Source organism: Maniola jurtina, chromosome 8 (assembly GCF_905333055.1).
Source record: "Maniola jurtina chromosome 8, ilManJurt1.1, whole genome shotgun sequence".
In the NCBI taxonomy this organism is placed as follows: domain Eukaryota; kingdom Metazoa; phylum Arthropoda; class Insecta; order Lepidoptera; family Nymphalidae; genus Maniola; species Maniola jurtina.
The window spans coordinates 8367470-8388206 of NC_060036.1; the positions used below are offsets into that span (position 1 = coordinate 8367470).

Consider the following 20737-nt stretch of genomic DNA (forward strand, 5'->3'; position numbering starts at 1 on the left):
TTGATACAAATTGGTTAAGCGGATGAGTCTTTAGGAATCCCGTGGAAACAAGGGCAGGTACTCCAAGGGTTCCTTCTCGAAAACTATCAGTCAAAGATAGCTTAGTACCTACTACTAGCCACGATACTAAAGTATCTGGTAGGTAGGTACCTAATGCATGTCCTGATTTCTAATACTATTTCGAAGAAAATATAAAAAAATTACATTTTATACCTACTTTGACGAAAGATTTTAACTATACACCTTTGTTACCTGTTATCTGCCAAAGCCACGATGATCTAAGCTTCAGTCGTTAATCGTACCTATCCGTGTTGGAGACAAAGCGCATAGAAACTTTCTGATTTTATAAAATAACGAAGAACTCGCCCTCACAGGCTCTCTCTCTACAGGTTGAACAGGTACAGACATCACATAGGCACTTAGGCAGCAGGTACACGATGGCCGACCTTTGAGTTTGTAGGCTTATTTAAGCCTTTCACTCCATTGATTCGGTAATATTTTCCTAATTTAAGTAATTAAGTAGGTAGGTACTTACTATATAATATACTTCGCTTTATTAATCTAAGTAGCCGCTGAACACGCCTAAAGCGAAATTTCAATTAAGCAATGATTTTAATTAGATGATGTAAATTTTAGTGGAAAGTCTCTTCGACCAAAGAAAGAGGACGGCAGGCGCGGCGTTAAAATTTAAATAAATTAAGGAGGCCTAAAATTTATGGGGTTATAGGATTTATAGGAAGTAGCCTAAATTAGGTAGGTAGGTAGGTATCCAGTATACATACTTAGGTACATGATATTATTCAGAATATGAATCTACTCATGCCTATGAGTAACATGTAGGTACATTTACCACATCTAAGATCTAGCCATTTTAGGCCCGGTTTCCACCTAAGCGGGCGGAGAGAAGTGTTTAGTCGACCAATCCAATTTGAAAAGATGACATGATATTTTTTCCACTTCGTTTATTAAAAATCTGATTGGTCGACTGAACACATCTCCTCTCCGCTTCGCTTAGGTGGAAACCGGGCCTTACAGTGAAATAGGCCCCGAGATCAAAAACGAACGGTTATAGTTTGATGGAACCGTATTAATATGGTCCCTCTTCCACTTTTTCGAATATAAGCCGTCAGTAGCTAGGTAGAACCTGGAAGTACTTCTGCCAACTTTGTTAAGGCCTATCCCATTTCGCACATTTTTTCAAAAAGTAGCTACCTATCTAGTAGTAGTTAGTTAAGTATTTTAGGTTTGACAGTTTTTGTATACGAAATCACTGTCTAAACGTCAAAATTCCTCAGATAAAAGTTATTTGACGATAGAAAAGACATACTGAAAAGTTTTGAATAAGTTCTCCAAAAGCAATTTAGCGTTTCTTTTGTAGAAAGCTTCAGGGCAATATCAAGCTTTATTTTATCCTTCAGTCATTTTACAAGAGCAAGACTGCCTAAAAAAAGGAATGTAAGTACCTACCTACCTGTTTTCAGCGTTCATGTATATACCTACTTACTAGTATTTTTATTAAATAGTTCTCATTAAATAGTAGTAGTTCATTCTTATTAAATAGTAGGATAGGAGGAAGGAGTTTCAAATGTTTTAAGTAGGTACAACTCTTTTGAGTTAAGTTACTCGAATCAAATGCGATGTTTAATGAGCCATCCTTTAATGTCATTAAAATAATCGTACTTAACAGTGACGACGTACCTAAGCCTTCCTCCAGAATATCCCTTTTATTGTTTGGAAATAAAGTGTTTTACAACTTTTTTTATTGTAACATTGACAACTTTATAAGAATTTGGTTTATGTCCTTATAATATCCATTAACTAAATTGAGATGTGAGGGGAAAGAAGTTGCCAATCGGTCAACATTTTCATTTCTAACTGCTTCTAAAAATGAAGGTTCTCAGGTAATAGACTACGGGCCCATGTACAAAAATGGATGGGTCATATGAACCACCAGATGACGTATATAGGACGATATAAGAGCATAAAATAATACGATTCAGCACTATGCCGTCACTTGTAAGCTGTCCAACTGAGTGCTGGTGAGAATTCAAAAGTGCAGGTAGAGTGAGTACATTTTGGTCATATATTTTTGTACGGCATTTTTACCATCGATAGATCCATGAAAAATAGTAAGAAAGCGCGCAGTGCCGTAAAAAAATGGTGCGCCACAAAGTCGGTAAATTTTTTGATTTTCTGATAATTTCCGGAGTAAATTTGGTCATTTCATTCTGTACGGCATTAGTTTCATACTGTTTCAATACAGCCTCTAATCCATTATTCCGCAACGCCGTACAAAAATCATGCGACAAGGGGAAAAAATCGAGGGTTGCAACCGCCTCTCTTTCCGTGCTCCAGGGGGTGATTTGAAAAAGAACGGCTTTGGTTCCAAAACATTATCTAGCACTCAAAAGTACTATTAAAAATAATGCCGTCAAAAAATTAGTGTTCATTTGAATGTGTATCAATAATTATCTTAATTTCATGGTATACTTGATTTTTAAAGCTGTAAAATCATTTGACTCTGTACGGCAACTTTTTTTTTAACATGATAGTGTAAAATACTATTGTTATATAGTATTGCCGTTCAAAAGAAACTGTTCTAAAAAAAATTATTGAGAAATACAAAAACTGAAATTTTTCAAATTATTGCAAAAGTTTAAATATTCATAGATTAATAAAATATAGCAATTTTCTTCATTCTCCCCTTGTTTTAAATAGTATTAAGATAAATGAATTAGGAAAAAATGATGCCGTACATTTTAATGCAGTCCATATCTTTTAGGCTGATGAAAATGAAACAACTATTTTTTAGATAAATTCGATATATTTAAAGATGATAATACAAAATAAGGTTTTTATTTAAATTAATCAGTATCGGAATCAGCCGCTGAGTTGTTATCGGAGTCAACGTCTTCATCGACGTCCGAATTATCTTCTCTATCATTTTCTGAAACATGAATAAGTTTTTGTCAAAATTAAAGTCTTACGTACAGATTGAAGATGTAAAGATATATTTATTCACCTATGACGTCATCAATTTCTTCGCCTGATTCCTCATCCGGTTCCGTTATGTCACTGACTTTTTGGGGGCATTCCTCGCCGTGGAACCAGTCGAAATCGTACCGACCGTCATTGAACATCCATCCATATCTTATTGGTAACAAGGTCGACGGTATTTGTTTGTAGGCATTACACCAAATCTGTGCTATGTAGGTACTTCTCTTCATATGTTGTTTTAACTCCCTGAAACAAGGGGGAAACGACGTTGCTTCCAATTTCATAGCTTTCTTTTTGAAAGCTTCATTACAGCTTTTCGGTGTATAAATCCTATCGAATATGATACACCTTGCTTCGTTGACAGTTTTTCTTGCTTTTACATTGTATAAAACGCATACATATTCTTGCAGAACATTGAAAGTTTGTTCACTTTTTATAAATTACTAGAGGATGCCCGCGACTTCGTCCGCGTGGATTTAGATTTTAAAGATCCCGTGGGAACTGTTTGATTTTCCGGGATAAAATGCCTATGTCACTTACAGGATCGCAAGCTACCTCGGTACCTTTCATACAAATCGGTTAAGCGGATGGGTTTTTAGGAATCCCGTGGGAATTCTTTGATTTTCCGAGATAAAAAGTTGCATAAGTCAATTACAGAGACGCAAGCTACTTCGGCACCAAATTTCATACAAATCGGTTAAGCGGATGGGTTTTTGGGAATCCCGTGGGAACTCTTTGATTTTCTGGATAAAAAGTAGCCTATGTCCGTCCCCGGGATATAAGCTAACCCTGTACCAAATTTCGTCAGAATCGGTTAAACTGTTGGGCCGTGAAAAGGTAGCAGACAGACAGACAGACTGACACACTTTCGCATTTATAATATTAGTATGGATTGCATTAAGTACAAATAAACTATCTAAATGCCGTATAAAAAAATATCGTCATAAAGGACATCATTCACGTTTCATACATGTTTGGACCAAAAAATGAAAGTGCCGGCCAAAAAGAAAAAGTACTATAATCGGATAGAATACACAATTCCTAACATTTTTTACTATGACGTCCAATCTGTGCGCACAATGGTTACGTCGTAATAACATAAAAAATATTTTTTTTTTTTTTTAATTCTTAGGTGATAAAAAGGTTGGAGTGTCATTATAATATAAAAAATATTTATTAAAAGTAACTTACATGACCGCAAAATACTCAAGGTCAAATCCTAGTGGTCAAAATAATATAAAAACGTACTATTTAACACATTCATTTTCTTTATAATAAAGAATGTTGTCTTTTTAGAGTCAATCATTACTGGTTACTCTCTCTCTCTCTCAAAACTTCAAATGGAATTCCGAGAAATAATGAAAAGGGACGGCTACCTGGGTGCGTGAACGCATTGTTATTGGTTGCCGACCGCCCGCGCCACGCCAGCGTCACCAGCCTGCAGCCAGTCAGTTATCCATGCGACTTTGGTTACATCGGACGGCTATCGTGACATTACTCTCTTGTTCTTAAAGTGATACAATATCAAGTGTATTTAGCGAAACTTTTACGCAGCTCTGTGGCTTATTAACTGACATTATGAACGTACAATTGCGTATTTCGTGTTGTGTGCCTATTGGTGATCGCCGAAGTTATAGTTGGACATCCCGTGAATCACAACACATCGAAATCGCACAGTTTGTTATTGAAGATCTACTGGATCATCAGGTAAGGATTGTATTATCACTATATCGAATGAATATGCCTAAGATATTTACTACGAACAAACATCATAATACTCATGTACATATAACCTAAGCCGCATTTACTGCTATGTGTTTTTTAACAAATACAAGTTTTCAAATAAAGAGGGCCCCCCGCCCTCCGCAGATTTATTATTTTTTTATTTAATGATATATTACTAAGCTGATAAACATTTTTTTCAGAATGAACCTACAGATGTTATATGCCGACCTTGTTGGCAAAGGGCCGAGCGGCAATATCTCCGACGTCAACGTGAAGTGCAGGAACAACCTGACAACGAAGAACCTGATGTTGCAGGCGAAGGAGTTGACGCTGTGCCTCATTCTACAGTTTTACCTGGATATGTCCGAACTAGTAATACGGCAAACTCTTGTGTATTTCAACACTGTGTAGACACAACAAGACACAGAATATCAGAAAACATTATTCTACGTGTTCTTTGCCGATACAGTGTATTAATATCAGAAAACAGTCGTGTTTAAAACTGTAGAATGAGGCACAGCGTCAACTCCTTCGCCTGCAACATCAGGTTCTTCGTTGTCAGGTTGTTCCTGCACTTCACGTTGACGTCGGAGATATTGCCGCTCGGCCCTTTGCCAACAAGGTCGGCATATAACATCTGTAGGTTCATTCTGAAAAAAATGTTTATCAGCTTAGTAATATATCATTAAATAAAAAAATAATAAATCTGCGGAGGGCGGGGGGCCCTCTTTATTTGAAAACTTGTATTTGTTAAAAAACACATAGAAGTAAATGCGGCTTAGGTTATATGTACATGAGTATTATGATGTTTGTTCGTAGTAAATATCTTAGGCATATTCATTCGATATAGTGATAATACAATCCTTACCTGATGATCCAGTAGATCTTCAATAACAAACTGTGCGATTTCGATGTGTTGTGATTCACGGGATGTCCAACTATAACTTCGGCGATCACCAATAGGCACACAACACGAAATACGCAATTGTACGTTCATAATGTCAGTTAATAAGCCACAGAGCTGCGTAAAAGTTTCGCTAAATACACTTGATATTGTATCACTTTAAGAACAAGAGAGTAATGTCACGATAGCCGTCCGATGTAACCAAAGTCGCATGGATAACTGACTGGCTGCAGGCTGGTGACGCTGGCGTGGCGCGGGCGGTCGGCAACCAATAACAATGCGTTCACGCACCCAGGTAGCCGTCCCTTTTCATTATTTCTCGGAATTCCATTTGAAGTTTTGAGAGAGAGAGAGAGTAACCAGTAATGATTGACTCTAAAAAGACAACATTCTTTATTATAAAGAAAATGAATGTGTTAAATAGTACGTTTTTATATTATTTTGACCACTAGGATTTGACCTTGAGTATTTTGCGGTCATGTAAGTTACTTTTAATAAATATTTTTTATATTATAATGACACTCCAACCTTTTTTATCACCTAAGAATTAAAAAAAAAAAATATTTTTTATGTTATTACGACGTAACCATTGTGCGCACAGATTGGACGTCATAGTAAAAAATGATAGAAATTATGTATTCTATCCGAATATCGTACTTTTTTTTTCTGGCCGGCACTTTCATTTTTTGGTCCAAAATGAATGATGTCCTTTCACTTTACATTTCGTTCTATGGATTTTTCCTTGAGTTTTTTTCCCCTACAAACCTTTGGACCAACGAAAATGTACGGCATGTAAAAAAAAATTATCTATGCATAAAATACTTTCAAAATAAATTAATTTTATGTTGTTTCAAATCACCCCCCGGAGCACGGAAAGAGAGGGAGTTGCAACCCTCGATTTTTTCCCCTTGTCGCATGATATTTGTACGGCGTTGCGGAATAATGGATTAGAGGCTGTATTGAAACAGTATGAAACTAATGCCGTACAGAATGAAATGACCAAATTTACCCCGGAAATTGTCAGAAAATCAAAAAATTTACCGACTTTGTGGCGCACTATTTTTTTACGGCACTGCGCGCTTTCTTATTATTTTTCATGGATCTATTGATGGTAAAAATGCCGTACAAAAATATATGACCAAAATGTACTCACTCTACCTGCACTTTTGAATTCTCACCAGCACTCAGTTGGACAGCTTACAAGTGACGGCATAGTGCTGAATCGTATTATTTTATGCTCTTATATCGTCCTATATACGTCATCTGGTGGTTCATATGACCCATCCATTTTTGTACATGGGCCCGTAGTCTATAATTGTAGATATGCATATGCGTCTGTACCCATGTTGAGATTTTTCCTTTGTGACTTAACCAATCTGTACTCTGTTATTTTAGTTTTGTAGACAAAATTTTTTAAAGTCTACTGATGGTTTAGCGCCCGTTTGCAAAGAGACCCGTTTGCAAAAATGGACTATTTTATTTTTTAAACAAATTCGGATATCTGTCCACTGAATCAATCACATTATTGAGAGATAACGTTTTAATTTCACCAATTCATCTCTCAATATTGTGATTGATCCACTGATGTTTTCGGCACTGCTTCGCTTGAATGGACAGGCACCCTTAAGATGGCGGGTTTAGGTCATACTACGGTGTACATATAAAAAGACAGTCTGCTTAGTTCAAATTATTTAATATCAATCAAAAAGAGCTATACATAAGCTTCTGATAAGACAAAAAAATACATTAGAAATAAGTAAAGTGCGTTAAGCAATAATAGATTAAATATAAAATTATGTTTATCACAATAAACACTAATTAGCCATACTCAGGTCAATATCAATGTATCATGCATTTATTTGTCAAACGCTACATTCCCTCAAGCCCAGTATCAGCCAAAGCAGACATAGGCGGTGATATGTTTAGCAAACCAACCAGATTATTTATTACACCAACCAATCAAATTATTATTAGATTTACATAGATGACGTGTAATATTTTTGCGTCATCTATCAATACTCTGATTTGTCAGCTGAACACATCTCCGCTTCGCTGCGCTGAAGTGGATACCGGGCCTAAAAGTGACCTGAATACGCCTTTCAATACAGATTATAGACACGTAAACAATATCAAAAATATAGTTTTACAAAAAGGAAGAAATCGCACACTGTGCAATTTGAACGTTCAGTATAGGCTCAATTAGCCTCTTCATTGAATTGATTTATAACATCGGATCACTAAACTCTAACGGTATTAGAAATGAATTCACTAAACTTCGGATTAAGATCTGCTACGGTAGAAAATGGAAAATCGTCATAAACGCACATAAATTTAACGAGTCAGACACGAGAGTAAGCGCCACTAAAGAATGAATTTATTTTTAATACCGCAAAGGTAACACATTAATAAAATTTGCGAACAACCTAACAGATTCACAAAACTTAAATCAGCGTTGATACCCATCAACAAATCTAAACATCTCTTATATTATGTAAAGAATTGAACATCCTATATTTGCAACGGTCGTAAGGCACTGATAAGAATGGGTGAAACTTATTAATGTACTAACAAATCAATTATTAATTTATCAATAACGAGATGATGCCCGCTACTTCGCCCGGGTGGATTTGGGTTTTTTTTTTAATCCCGAGGAAACTCTTATTTTCCGGAATATAAAGTAGGTACCCTATGCCCATATTATGTGGGATGCAAGCTACCTCAGTAGCAAATTTCATAAAAATCGATAAGGCGGATGGGTCGTAAAAATGTAATAAACAGACAAGCAGACACACTTTCACATTTATAACATTAGTAATTAGCATTATTATGAATGAAAAATATTTAAGGATAAGAGATTTTATCACTTTATTCGAGTAATTTTTAATTAAGCATTTACGAGTAATTTACAATTTATTTCTAATGATGATCAATAATTGAAATAGTATTTGAATATGTGATTAGTTTTTATCGTGTCACAATATCGTTTCGAATAACAATCAGGCCGACTGCACTTTGGATGCGTTTTGGTACGACTCATGCGAACCGTACGAACTCGCATGAACAAACCCGACCTTCCAAGTAGGTATTATCGAAGCGCGCGTTAGTCATCTAATTATAGTCGTACGTGAAATTGTAGTTCTGACGTCCGAAAACAATCCGGATTTGTTGGACCTTTTAAATACACTTTTTTGCGTTACTTATAAAAAACGTATGTAGAAAATTGATTAACTTGGTTTACGGACACAAATATTTGTGGTACCTAAGCGAGAAAATAATATATCCAAAGAAATAGAAAGCCAAGGGAACACTATCTGACGGCGAAAACGTATCAGTGTTTGCAGTGTACGGCCAGTACGTTACGTACGATATAGGTACAAACTCGCATCCAAAGTGCGGTTAGCCTTAGAATACCTATTTTATAAACTGCTAGCTGGTGTGTTTTATATAACCATTTACACTTAATCACAATTAAATGCGTTATTGTTGGAAACAACTTAACGACAAACATAAAGAAAATTTTATACCATAATAAAAGTTATTAGTAATCCAGTTTATTAGGTAATTTGAGTATCAAACCTAATACTTATAGGTCTCCACTGGGAATTTTGAGAGAGGGCTGCTTAAGTAGACAAAAAACATAACAAGTATGGCCACATTCCATATAATAAACTATAATTATGTTAAATCATAAATAAACTATGATTTTTTCCAAAAAAAAAAACCATACTATAATATTTGCAATTAATCCAGTAAATATTTTGTGAAATAGAAACGTTTAGAAAACTCGTTCCATACAATGTGGTCATTCAATAAATAATGTAAACTATAATTTATTATGTCAAACCATAAACAAAGGATGATTTTTCCAAAACTACACTATAATATTTGCATTTACTTACACAATAAAGATTTTGTAAAATAATACCGTTACAACTCACTCCTTACACTGTGGTCATTCAATAAGTAATAATAGCATATTATGTACGAATTGTGATCGTAAAATAAAATACAGCAAGTGATGTAGTCGAACTGAATTTAAAGAAAACAAATTGACGTTTTTTGGGCTCCCATTTTGTAGCTTATTATTATTTATTAACGCGTGGGTTTAAAATTAATAATCTGTACAAGCTCTTTTCACGGGATCCATAGCACACGTAATAACATCTAAATCATACGAATAAAGAAATATAAAATAATATAATATTTTTGCAAGAAATTGACCTGATGAAACCTCGTTTACCAGAGAGCTTTTTTTATCGCGCGTTAAAAAAGCCTAGCAAATCAAAAAAATGGGAAACTGCATCTCTTCACACGCGTCGCTTTGTAATGGCACAGTATTGGCTTTTCAACGCTCTGCGGTAAGCATTGGATCGAAAATTTTATACAACGCTTTCATTATAATATATTATTACGCTCTCAAACCGATGTTTCAATCAATTATGTACTAAATATGCAACCCCACACAAAACTTCATAAAAAAAAAATCCGTTTTAAGTTTGTACTTACCTGTAATAATTTTTATAGCGAAATTAATGAAGGACGTATTTTCTGAAAAACGTTCCAACCTACAAGACAAAATTAAGATAATGATTATAAAAAATTGGTCATGGGTGGCGATCCCGGTACAATGACATGTCGCATCCCAAAATAAGTAGGTACATATTATCCTAATCATATCCCGGATATTTCTTTTGGGATGCAAAATGTTACTTTACTGTAATCATCCAGCTGTAATCAGTAAGTAGGAATCTCAATTTTTACGTGAGTTGAAACGTTATTCAGAAAATACGTGTAATTATACGAGAGTTAATTTTTCACGCAGCTTATCTAGTACATTAAGCTCTTTTCAGACTACACTATAATATAATAGCACAACAATATCGCGCACCATGCATTATTAATATATATGGTACAGTGAACTGTGAACGTGTCCATAATAATGTATGGTGCGCGATATTGTTGTGCTTTTAACTATTATGCTATTATATTATAGCGTAGTCTGAAAAGAGCTATAACGACAGAAGCTTAGTCGGGCTATATCGCAAGCACGGCAGCTTCGATCGAATACTTAGCGAAAGCCTTTCGGATTCAAGTGGTGCATGTTAAGGTGATAGGCGACAGCAAGCAGCGCGGTGCGACAATCGAATATAAGTAGAAAGAACTCCCCCAGCCAGTCGGCCGCGGTCATCCTTTCTACGGGCTCGTGTCAACGCGGGCGCATGAGGCGCTCGCACTGCGCGAGCAGGAAGCGCTTCTGCTGCTCGTCGTACAGGAACACCACTTTGCCCGAGCCCGAGCTGGGGAACATGCCCAGCACCTTCCTCTTGGCGGTCGGGATGTACACGCCTTTCGCGACCGCCGTCGGCACCTCGGGTATCTCCGACCACAGGTACGTCCACACGATCTGTAACATTCGTTTATATTTTAGAATACCTATTAATTTTAATTAATATAATATTGCGGTCAAACCCCCAAATCACGTACAATGTATGTATGTTCGTTTATTCTTCAATTCTCACACTTGGCATAAAAATTTAATTTAATTGTACTTAGTTATTAATCTTTTTGGAAATAAATTATTTATAATTTATAAGTCTAAAGTAACAGATTTCTTGTACTAAAACTGTCAAAATGCGATTTAATACTTTGACAAATGAAAAATCAACCCTAAAAAAATTGATAAAAAAATCCAAAATAATTGATCTTATTTATTGATTTTTTACTAAGAAACGATTGATTCAAATAATTTTTACCTGCCATCCGCCGAAAACGTTATTCTTCTCGAGGTAAAGCAGCCTTTTGTCCGTGCACATGACCACCTCCTTGCCCGGGATCACCCACACGTGCGCCTCGTACGTATCGGTGCTGACGAATTTACCCTGAACATGAATTAAATAAATAAATAATCATTTATTCATGTATCTCATATGATCCATTAATTACATCCATACTAATATTATAAATACGACAGTGTCTATTGTCTGTCTTTTAAATTTTCACAACCCATCCATTTAACCGATTTTGACGTTTGGTACAAGAGATACCTTGCATTTCGGGGAAGGACATTTGGTGCCGGAAAATTAAAATGGCTAACTTGTAAGTTCCCATGGGAATTTGTAAATCCTTAATCCACATGGACGAAGTTGTAGTAGTTGACGATAATGGTGCATCTACCGCTAAAACGTTTCCAAATTCCAACTCGAACAGCATCTTAGCCTTCGGGTCAGTAAGAGGCTTCAGCACCGCCCTGGTCCATATTGCCTTACCATTTCCTGCTCAAACAACATCTTGTAGCCCTCAGCCTGGAGGCGCAACTAGGGCTGCACGCCGACGTCAGACGCCAGGTAGTGCGCCGCCCTACGCTTCGTAACCTTGGACAGGTCCGCCTACCTGGTACCAGGGAAAACCCTCCACCTTCCACGCCCCACCAACCTCTCGGTTATATGGGGCGAATCGCGGGAGAGCGCCTATTCGGTACTTGCTCTTGGCGTTCTCCCGGGACGCCTTCTTGACTCTACAAATTATTTATGCCGCCCTGGTACATATCACCTTACCTTTTCTAGCTCGAACAGCATCTTGTAGCCCTCAGCCTGCAGGCGGGAGTAGGGCCGCACGCCGGCGTCGGGCGCCAGGTAACGCGCCGCCCTGCGCTTCGTCACCTCTTCCGACAGGTCCGCCGCCCTGGTATATTTACATAATACAAACGATGGTGCTTACTGGGATGTACAAAATCTCTAAACTGACAGATTTAAATGTAGTACAACCCCTTTTACAATGTTCCCCATAGAAAAAACCTTTCAATTTAGTTTAGAGATTACGTAAAACCGAACAATCGATTAAGCACCAATGGAAGAATAAAGCACTCGTGAAAGCAATCGGTGCCGCTGCCTGTACTAGGACCGTGCTAAAAATTTTGTAGGAAACACTGCACTCCGCATTGCGCATTGTAGGCCCCAGCCTATAAATTATTAAAAATGATTAACTAAGTTCAGTAAATTTCTTTTTAAAAATGTAAAACAGTCTACTTTCGGATTTATAGCAAATAGTTGTATTTAGTATAGATAATATTATTAATGTATATATAATACCAGTCGTACCTACGTGATTAGATTACCTACTTATTTGAAAATGTGACTTCAAATTAAAAAAAAAAATTAGCTCAACTATGTAGTAACAACAATTATTATATACAACAGACAATTACTTTACAACAGCTAATTAGCAACATGTAGGTATTTATGGAAATTAGAAGGAAATACGATCTATTTGAATTTTCAACAAACAACACAAAGGTAGGTAGGTTATAACCAGCATAATATTTCAACTCAGATTTATGAAAAAGCATGGAACATAATATCAATTAAATCGATAACCTATTAATAATTACAATCGTTTTATTTCTAGGACTAAGAGCTGAATTTCCAACCGTCAAAACATTAATTGGCAAAAAAATGATGTTTCGACAGATTTCTATAAAATATAGAGAACTATAAAAATGTCATATTTATGCCTCAGTAAAAATTATTATTCGACGATGGAAAAATCGGCCCTTAACAAAATATTTTTTCTACTCTACCCCAAAATGACTACGTACTCGTATCGCCTACATGTCCTAAAGCTTACTTCTAAAGGTGATTTTCATTGAGAACCTTCGGACAGAGGTGAGAAGGCCGGAGGTAAAGTCGACGAATCCGCCGACCGGTCGCACGACCAGTCCGATGGCGCCGTGGCCCAGGCCGCGCACGAAGCCGCTGGCGCCGCCCGCCTGCGCGCCCGCCAGCGGCCGCGCCACCACGCCGCGCACGCCCTCCACTACGCCCTACCACACGCGTGCAGCTACACTCGCGCAAGCGACAGTAGCGTGCACTGCCCACAACCCAGCAAAGTTAACTTGACCCGAACAGAATGCGTCCTCCCTTAGGTACTACCTAATAAGTTTTCTTTTTACACGACTGCCCAAAATAAGGAGTGTAATGTTTTTAGTTTTCATTTATGTAATAAAAATAAAAAACACGCATATCTTCCTATTTTACTTCCACTTAAACCACCCAGTAAATTAATCAATATTCAAGAAAAGATTCAAGTTAACTTTGGCAGGTTGTACAATGTACAAGCATAAAAGCATTGCATGCCTTTCAAAACAAAATAGGTACAAAAACTAAAACCCCAACTAATCGCAACGAAAAAATTTACAGTACCTCCGTGCCTGGTTCTTTAAAGGAGTACCTTTTCCAGGTTATTTTCTTCTGCCGAAATATCTACTAAGACATAAATTTGATGCCAAACCCGATACGTTTGTACATTTTTCTCTTGGTGTTGTCTTGGTTAGTCTGATAAAAACATCAGTCATATTTTGATTCCATATTGATTTGTTTGTGGTTAAACATGCCGAATGTTATAGAAATAAGTTATACTTGTATACGATGTGCTTTTGGCAAAATTTAAGACTTTCTGCCATTAAGACTTATGTCAAATAGCAACTCCTCAGTTTGTTGACCACTACTTTATGACCCGACCCGTGAACAAATTACCATTTATCTCAAAAGTCTTAAAAACAATATGAGAAACCACGCCAATTACTATTGTAATAATAAAAGCTTTTATTTTCTAGTTAGTAAAGCAAGCATAAGTAATATAAAAGAACTATACCAAACATATTCCATAATAATATGCATTCATATCTATAGCGCTTTATGCTATAGACTAATAGAGGAAAAATAGAAAAGCCCGTCAAAGCTGAATATCCAGTTGGTTCGTACACTGACTTTGAACCGCGTTTTTATAACTGTGCTAACAGAGACGCTGCGCGCGTTTCGACTATTAAGTCCTAAAGCCGCGCTTTCACGTGCCGAACAACTTGGGTAGTTCGTAAGTCATTCTACTTAAAACTTGTTTACACGTTTCGAAATTATGCAAATTGTAGGCTACAAGAAATTATACGCAAAATTCTAGCTTGTTTCTATAAACCGCATTATTATCAGTTTTCACATAGACAGGGATTGTTTTGGTACAAATCCAGAATAAGGCTAGGTATGACCATTTTCTGTCCCATAAAAAGCAAAATTATAAAATTAATAAATCTAGTCGAACAATGGCTTGTCGGACGGCGTAGTCGAACGACTTGTAGACGTTCGACTGACCACATGATGCGTCGAACGCCAAAGTAGGCAGTGTTTTACTTTAGTCGAATCGAAATTAAAGTTGAAAGACTTGGTCGAAATATTGTATACACGGACGAGTATAAATTTAACGACCAAGTCGTTCTACCAAGATGAACCCGTGAAAACGCGGCTTGTATTAGAACCACAGATCACCGTTAGAACAGTTGCAGATGTACGAAGCAGAGTTGGTGCGCGAATGTAGAAGATACGCAGCTTAACATCCACGCAAACAAGTGCAAAAAGTAGTTTAGGCCGGAAGCACCAAGGCAACATGCAAAACAGGTATGCACAGTTTGCTATCACCTTTTGACGGCATCGAACGATCCCGAAGCGAAATCAACGACGCCTGCCGTAGGTCGCGCCACGAGCCCTACGGCACCCACGCCCAGCCCTTTAAAGAACCCTTCCACGCCCTGGTCCCGAGCGCCCTCAAAAGGCTTTGTGAACACGCCTGTCACTCCATCCACCACGCCCTGTGTTCGTCACAAGTCAGTTTTATCATTAGTCAAGGCTTGCAAAAGTTGCATCTTTCAATTAAAATTCAGCAAAGATTTCAATTTTGCCACTTATTTTTATCATCTGAATATTATGGATGGATAATATCGGCCATGTACAACTCCGAACTTTTAAAGGCATTAACGTGATGTTATTACGTTAGAATCATTTATTAAATTCAGAAATTTCAGGTATAGACGAACAAACGGATTTGACAAATCCCGTGTGAAGTTTTATAACTTGTAATCACACTACACTAAAAGCCCTGATAGGTTTGTAGTAAATGCAAATATCATAAATAAGCAAAATTAAACTGTCAAAATAAAAATAAAAAATCATACCATTACAAGTCCCTTTCCACTTCTGGCGAGACCTTCCTGCAAGTTAGCCGGTGGTTTGTTGATGTTATCCCTCCGACGCCGCTGGTAATCCTGTATCGAAATAATAATAATGTCCATAAAAATTATGATGTCAATAAATGTATGTAATGTAATGTAATACTTTTAATTTTTTGCACCACAATAGCGACTAGAATATTTTACTAAGAATATAATTACGTTTGTAATGGCAAAGAAAGGAATGGAGCTAAAACGCCGTCAAAATAGACGAAGGGCCAGCGCAGACCAAGCGCGTCGAATAATCACAGTGCAGCGAATGGCGGTGAAAGCCGCTGCTTGTCGAGTGGCTACTAATGCAGGGTCATATATTTTCATTATAACAATTTCAATCGTATGAGAAAAACAAGCTGAGTTTAAGTTGCTAAAAAGTTGCACAAGTCAAGAGTGAATAAGGCAACTTCTAGGCAAGCGTGCTCCATCTTAGGCTGCGTCATCACTTGCTAGCAGGTCTGATTGCAGCCACGCGTTAGTCTGTAAATTAAAAAAAAAAACAAAGCTCACCTTGTCCAGCGACAGTGCAGCGAGGCCGTGTCCCATGGCGCCGGTGATGCGCGACACCGCGCCTGCCGCGCCGCCCACCGTGTGTCCCACCAGCGAGCGGACGCCCAGCATTAAACCTTCCGCGAACTCGCCAGGCCCTTGGATCGCGCCCTACGTCACACATACGCACATTTTCAATCAAGCAATCCTAGCCACAGAATCCATTCTTACTAATATTATAGACATGAACGTGCGTCTCTTTATCTACTATCTTTTCACAGCTCATCTTTTGAATTTCGACAGAATTTGGTACAGAGATAGCTTGCATTCCGGGGAAGGATAAAGGTTATCTTTTCTCCCAGACAATTAAAGAGTTCGTATTGGATTATTATTAACCTAAACCTAATTGCGGATTGGTAGACTTCACACACCTTTGAGAATATTATGAAGAACTCTCATGCAGGTTTCCTCACGATGTTTTCCTTCATTGTTAAAACAAGTGATATTTCATTAAAACGCACATACCTCCAAAAATTAACAGATGCGAACCTCCGATCCCCGATCAGGAGGTAGACGTCTTAAACACTAGGCTATCACAGCTTTTAAAATATCCACACTAACCTGGAACGGTTCATAAAAGAGATCTTCAACCCCCTTCTTCAGTCCAACAACCAGCCCGTACGGGTTGCCGATCACGTCGAGGCCGAGCACGAGCACATATAGCTGTTTCAACGCTTGCCCCGTGTAGTGACTCTGTACTTGAGCGATCAATTCCTTTTGGGACAAGAACTCGTAATTCCTTTCATAATATGACAGCCTATGGGACAAAAGTAGCATCAGTAATAGAAAAATTACTACATTTATTACTCGGTTGTGTATCATATATATAAAAAAATCACATAAATTCCAGAATAATACTTTATTTATTTGAAAAGAAGTACTTTCATAATTTTCCCTACGGAAATAGATAGGGGAAATAGAACGTTGAGGAAATACTCACTTGAATACAACATCGTTCATATCAGTCAACGTAACGCCTATACTCTGAAGTACAGTGCCTACGAATGTAGGTAGTTGGGTCGCTCCGCCCAATGAAAATGACACGTGAACCTAGTAAATAATGACAGCAAGGATAAATATTTAACAAAATTAATTCAATTTTTACGTAAATATGATAGGTAAAGACCATACTTCTATGACCATAAGAGTGACAGCAACTTCAAGAAATCAAAATTTCACTAAGGCTCAGAATTTTACGACTATAGCATATAGTTCTTGTAAACATAAATAAATCTTGTAGTTTTATGATAAGTAAACAACATTCAATCTAAGGGTGGTAACGCAATTTTATAGTCGGTGATACATACTTTCAGTGGGGACAGATGTAAATTGTCATAGAAGTTTTTCATATCCGAAGCAGCGCCCATTGCTGCTAGAGCTTCTAATGGTTGTCTTGCTTTTTCGATATCGAGTCGGAAGGCATCCAACTGTAAAGAAAAATTGTTTCAAAAAAAAGCACAAAAATGACAAACGCTCAGCCGTTACAAAACCTCAGCGTCAAAAGTGTATCCTGGTGCAGCCTCACACAGTGTTGACAAACCAATTTCGACATATTATGGGCCATGCGAAAACTATGCGACTTATTTGTAAAAGTTCCTTAAATCTCCCGATCACTATGCCGGGGACATCGATAAGTAAAGATCGACAGGTTCGTAAATAATAGATAATAATAAATGGAAGCAAGCGTTACTTTGCGGAGTTCCATTACACAAGGAACCACAAGCTAATTCACTATAATCTGCCAAAACGGACGAACCTGTGTGGTACAACGTGAACGACATGCGATATGCATCGTCAGCAGATGTAGACTCCACGTGGGACGACGGACAGCAGATTAAGCTTGTTGTTCCTTGTGTTCGTAAAGAATGATCGGGCGTGGTCTTACAGCTTCCTGCTCGGTGGGCACGCGCTGCGGGAACATGCCCATGAGCGCGTTGACGAGCCCCATGTCCAGCTTGACGTGGAACTCCTGCACCAGCAGCTTGTAGTACTTGTACTGCCGCACCGCGCTGTGCTCCATCATGCGCTCCACGATCGACACCTCGATGAACGGCTTCGTACCTGTTCATACATTCTATTCATAGGTATATTTTTAAAACAAACACTGGAATTTAATGAACAAGAAACTCACTTCAAATATTTTTCAAATAAAAAAGTGACTTGGATTCGCGTCTAACTACCTATACTTCTACTAATACTAGAGAAACAGACCGTTGACTAAACAATTGTATGGAATAAGAGTAAATAGCTGTTGCCAGTTAAGGAGTTCCGTCCCTCCTTTATCAGATCGTCAGTAAACATACCGGCGGGGTCATCGTTGGCGACGGACTTGGGCGGCGGCACGGGCGCCAGCATGACGGGGAAGGTGGGCAGCGGCAGTTGCTGGTCCACCTGCAGGCGGTACAGGCGCGCGTGCAGGCGCCGCGAGTGCGCGGTCAGCCCTAGCACCGCCCACACGCCCGGCGAGTGCGTGCGCCGGATCATACGCTCGTGCGGACGGATTATGCTCATTATAGCGAAATCCACCTGAATGTTGAAAATCATATACATTAAGGACAACATGCTGTTTTTTCAAATCATTAATACATACTGACAGAAAAAATCTGACGCATTTTCTGGCACGACACAAAACAGAAAAACGCATAATATGCCGCACACGTATCCGGCGAGTGCGTGCGTCGGATCAGACGCTCGTGCGGAAATACATCTTGATATTTTAAAAAACCTTTAATTATTTACATCACTTATTCCAGCAGGACGGGGTACACAAAATGTAAAAAGGGGGCATATTATATAATGGTCTACTACTAATTATGATAACACCAAGGTCAAACCTCAAGATTGCTATTTATTAATATCGGCAAAACATACACATACATCTCTCTATATACGAGTACATGGCATACCTCGGTCTTGTCATCAATTTTAACGCGTGGTGACACCTCACTATCGCTATCGGAAACCATTTTCTCAGCTTGGTATTTCTGATATGCTTCTTCGATCTGCATCGCCTTTAGTCCTTCAATTATTTTGTATCGTCGGGAACCTACTTTGCACTGTTCCCATATTATACCCGAACTGTAATATGTTAAATTAAAATTGTAAAAAATGAAACAAAATGAATTAAGCACCAATTGACAAAGAGTTTGTTTGGTTGAAAAAACTTTACAGTATTTACAGGATGAATACATACTTAGATATGCTGACATATAGAATCTCTGTGAGTTCAGGATCGTTAACGAGGGAAAGTCCAAGTCCGTGCATGGCCAGAACAAACTCAGTATGTATGGGTTCTGCCTCGCCAATAGTATGCGCTCCGCTCGCTAGAATTGGATCATCGGTGAAAAGAATCACTCGTTGAAGTCCGTCCAGGAAGGACACCCACCATAAACGTTGAGTTTCGTTAATCCTACAAGATAAAGTAACCATCAAAAGACAATTCGTTATTTTTGTCGTAGGTATTTTTCTGTTAACAGCACTTACATAAAATCTCCGATACCATCTTTTCTCAGGTCATTCTCAATCTCCTTACGCTTGTGTCCTTCAAACAAAAGTATTCGTGGACCCGCAGGATTTTCCCAAGTGTACAACATTTGGTTCATGGAAGGTAATTTTCTGTAAAATAAAATGACATGAAAAAGCTGAAACAACTAATGAAACGAGAACAATAATTTATTAATCAGAGGGAGAAACAAATAACCGGCTAAGTGCGAGTAAGAATTCCGAACCTTGGAAAGATACGCCCAGGGATTGAAACCTGCGCCATACAACATAATAAAGCACCTCTTTGCCGACTGCGCAGTTTATAAGCTTTCAAAAGATCTAATGCTTAGAAATATCAGTTTTGTGCCTAAGATTTCTAGACGCGATTTGAGACTATAATTTTCGAATTATTTCCTTTACTTATGAAACAAGAGTTTTCATTGTATAGTTCAACGGAAATTACCCTGTAACTTATAGGTATAAGTTTTGTTGATGCTACTTTTTATATAAAAACACGCTTCAAATAACTGTATCATTTATTCAATTAAATAAGTTATTGAGTTTAATATTCAGTATAAATTTTAACTTGATACCTCGATCCTTTTCTGAGAAAAAGGGTATGCAGTTACGAATTTATAATCTGAATAGTGAATTTTTACGCTAATAGCTATGTACCGGACGTTAACGTTTTCTTTCTCGTAAACGGTGATGCTGTGCTGCGTGTAGTTGACGAGCAGCGCGGGCGCGTGGCCGTCGCGGTACTGACGCACCGTCACGTACGTGCCGCCTTCGCTGAGCTGCACCTCCACGTGCAAGCCGCCATACTGCGGACATACAAAACGATCACATCGTAACATACAGTCCGACAAAGCTCTTTTGGTGCGTGGCCAAAATCAGAACTAAATCCGCCATCTAGAGAAGTGCACGTGTTGATAATTCGCTGTAAAGCGACAACTGCGCCCTCACTCAAGTGGCAAAGGAGCCTTGTCGGACTAGTTTTTCCTTTATTTTCTTTATCCTTAATTTTGGGAAAT

The 20737-nt window shown here is 38.0% G+C and overlaps 3 protein-coding genes and 2 long non-coding RNA genes across 7 annotated transcripts in view; 2 read left to right on the forward strand and 3 right to left on the reverse strand.

The window, feature by feature from the left end:
- Positions 1-2744: 2744 nt before the first annotated feature.
- On the reverse strand, positions 2745-3417 carry LOC123867570. The gene is made up of 2 exons (XM_045909660.1): positions 3023-3417; positions 2745-2947 (listed from the first exon to the last, which is right to left on the reverse strand). Exons 1-2 carry the CDS (start codon positions 3279-3281, stop codon positions 2865-2867), a joined length of 342 nt encoding a protein of 113 aa, XP_045765616.1. The 5' UTR covers positions 3282-3417; the 3' UTR covers positions 2745-2864.
- A 956-nt stretch (positions 3418-4373) lies between these two features.
- Positions 4374-5860, reverse strand: LOC123867572. Its single transcript, XR_006796443.1, has 2 exons — positions 5785-5860; positions 4374-4435 (listed from the first exon to the last, which is right to left on the reverse strand). It is a non-coding gene; the product is annotated as an uncharacterized LOC123867572 (long non-coding RNA).
- On the forward strand, positions 4430-5921 carry LOC123867573. Its single transcript, XR_006796444.1, has 2 exons — positions 4430-4510; positions 5860-5921. It is a non-coding gene; the product is annotated as an uncharacterized LOC123867573 (long non-coding RNA).
- Positions 4576-5921, forward strand: LOC123867566. The gene is made up of 3 exons (XM_045909657.1): positions 4576-4704; positions 4923-5194; positions 5526-5921. The coding sequence occupies exons 1-3, from the start codon at positions 4576-4578 to the stop codon at positions 5539-5541; spliced, it is 417 nt and encodes a 138-aa protein (XP_045765613.1). The 3' UTR covers positions 5542-5921.
- Positions 5922-10693: 4772 nt separating this feature from the next.
- Positions 10694-20737, reverse strand: part of LOC123867557 (vacuolar protein sorting-associated protein 13) — a 49120-nt gene continuing 39076 nt past the window's right edge. For all 3 annotated transcript variants that reach the window (XM_045909644.1, XM_045909642.1, XM_045909643.1), the window contains 15 exons: positions 20379-20527; positions 19704-19835; positions 19414-19629; positions 19127-19298; positions 18524-18746; positions 18106-18281; positions 17528-17647; positions 17161-17270; positions 16782-16977; positions 16182-16331; positions 15624-15713; positions 15091-15260; positions 12181-12307; positions 11380-11505; positions 10694-11030 (listed from right to left, as the gene is read on the reverse strand). In XM_045909644.1, the coding sequence (XP_045765600.1) occupies positions 10833-11030; positions 11380-11505; positions 12181-12307; positions 15091-15260; positions 15624-15713; positions 16182-16331; positions 16782-16977; positions 17161-17270; positions 17528-17647; positions 18106-18281; positions 18524-18746; positions 19127-19298; positions 19414-19629; positions 19704-19835; positions 20379-20527 (2355 nt within the window). In that variant the 3' untranslated portion in view covers positions 10694-10832. The remainder of the gene's footprint in view (positions 11031-11379; positions 11506-12180; positions 12308-15090; positions 15261-15623; positions 15714-16181; positions 16332-16781; positions 16978-17160; positions 17271-17527; positions 17648-18105; positions 18282-18523; positions 18747-19126; positions 19299-19413; positions 19630-19703; positions 19836-20378; positions 20528-20737) is intronic.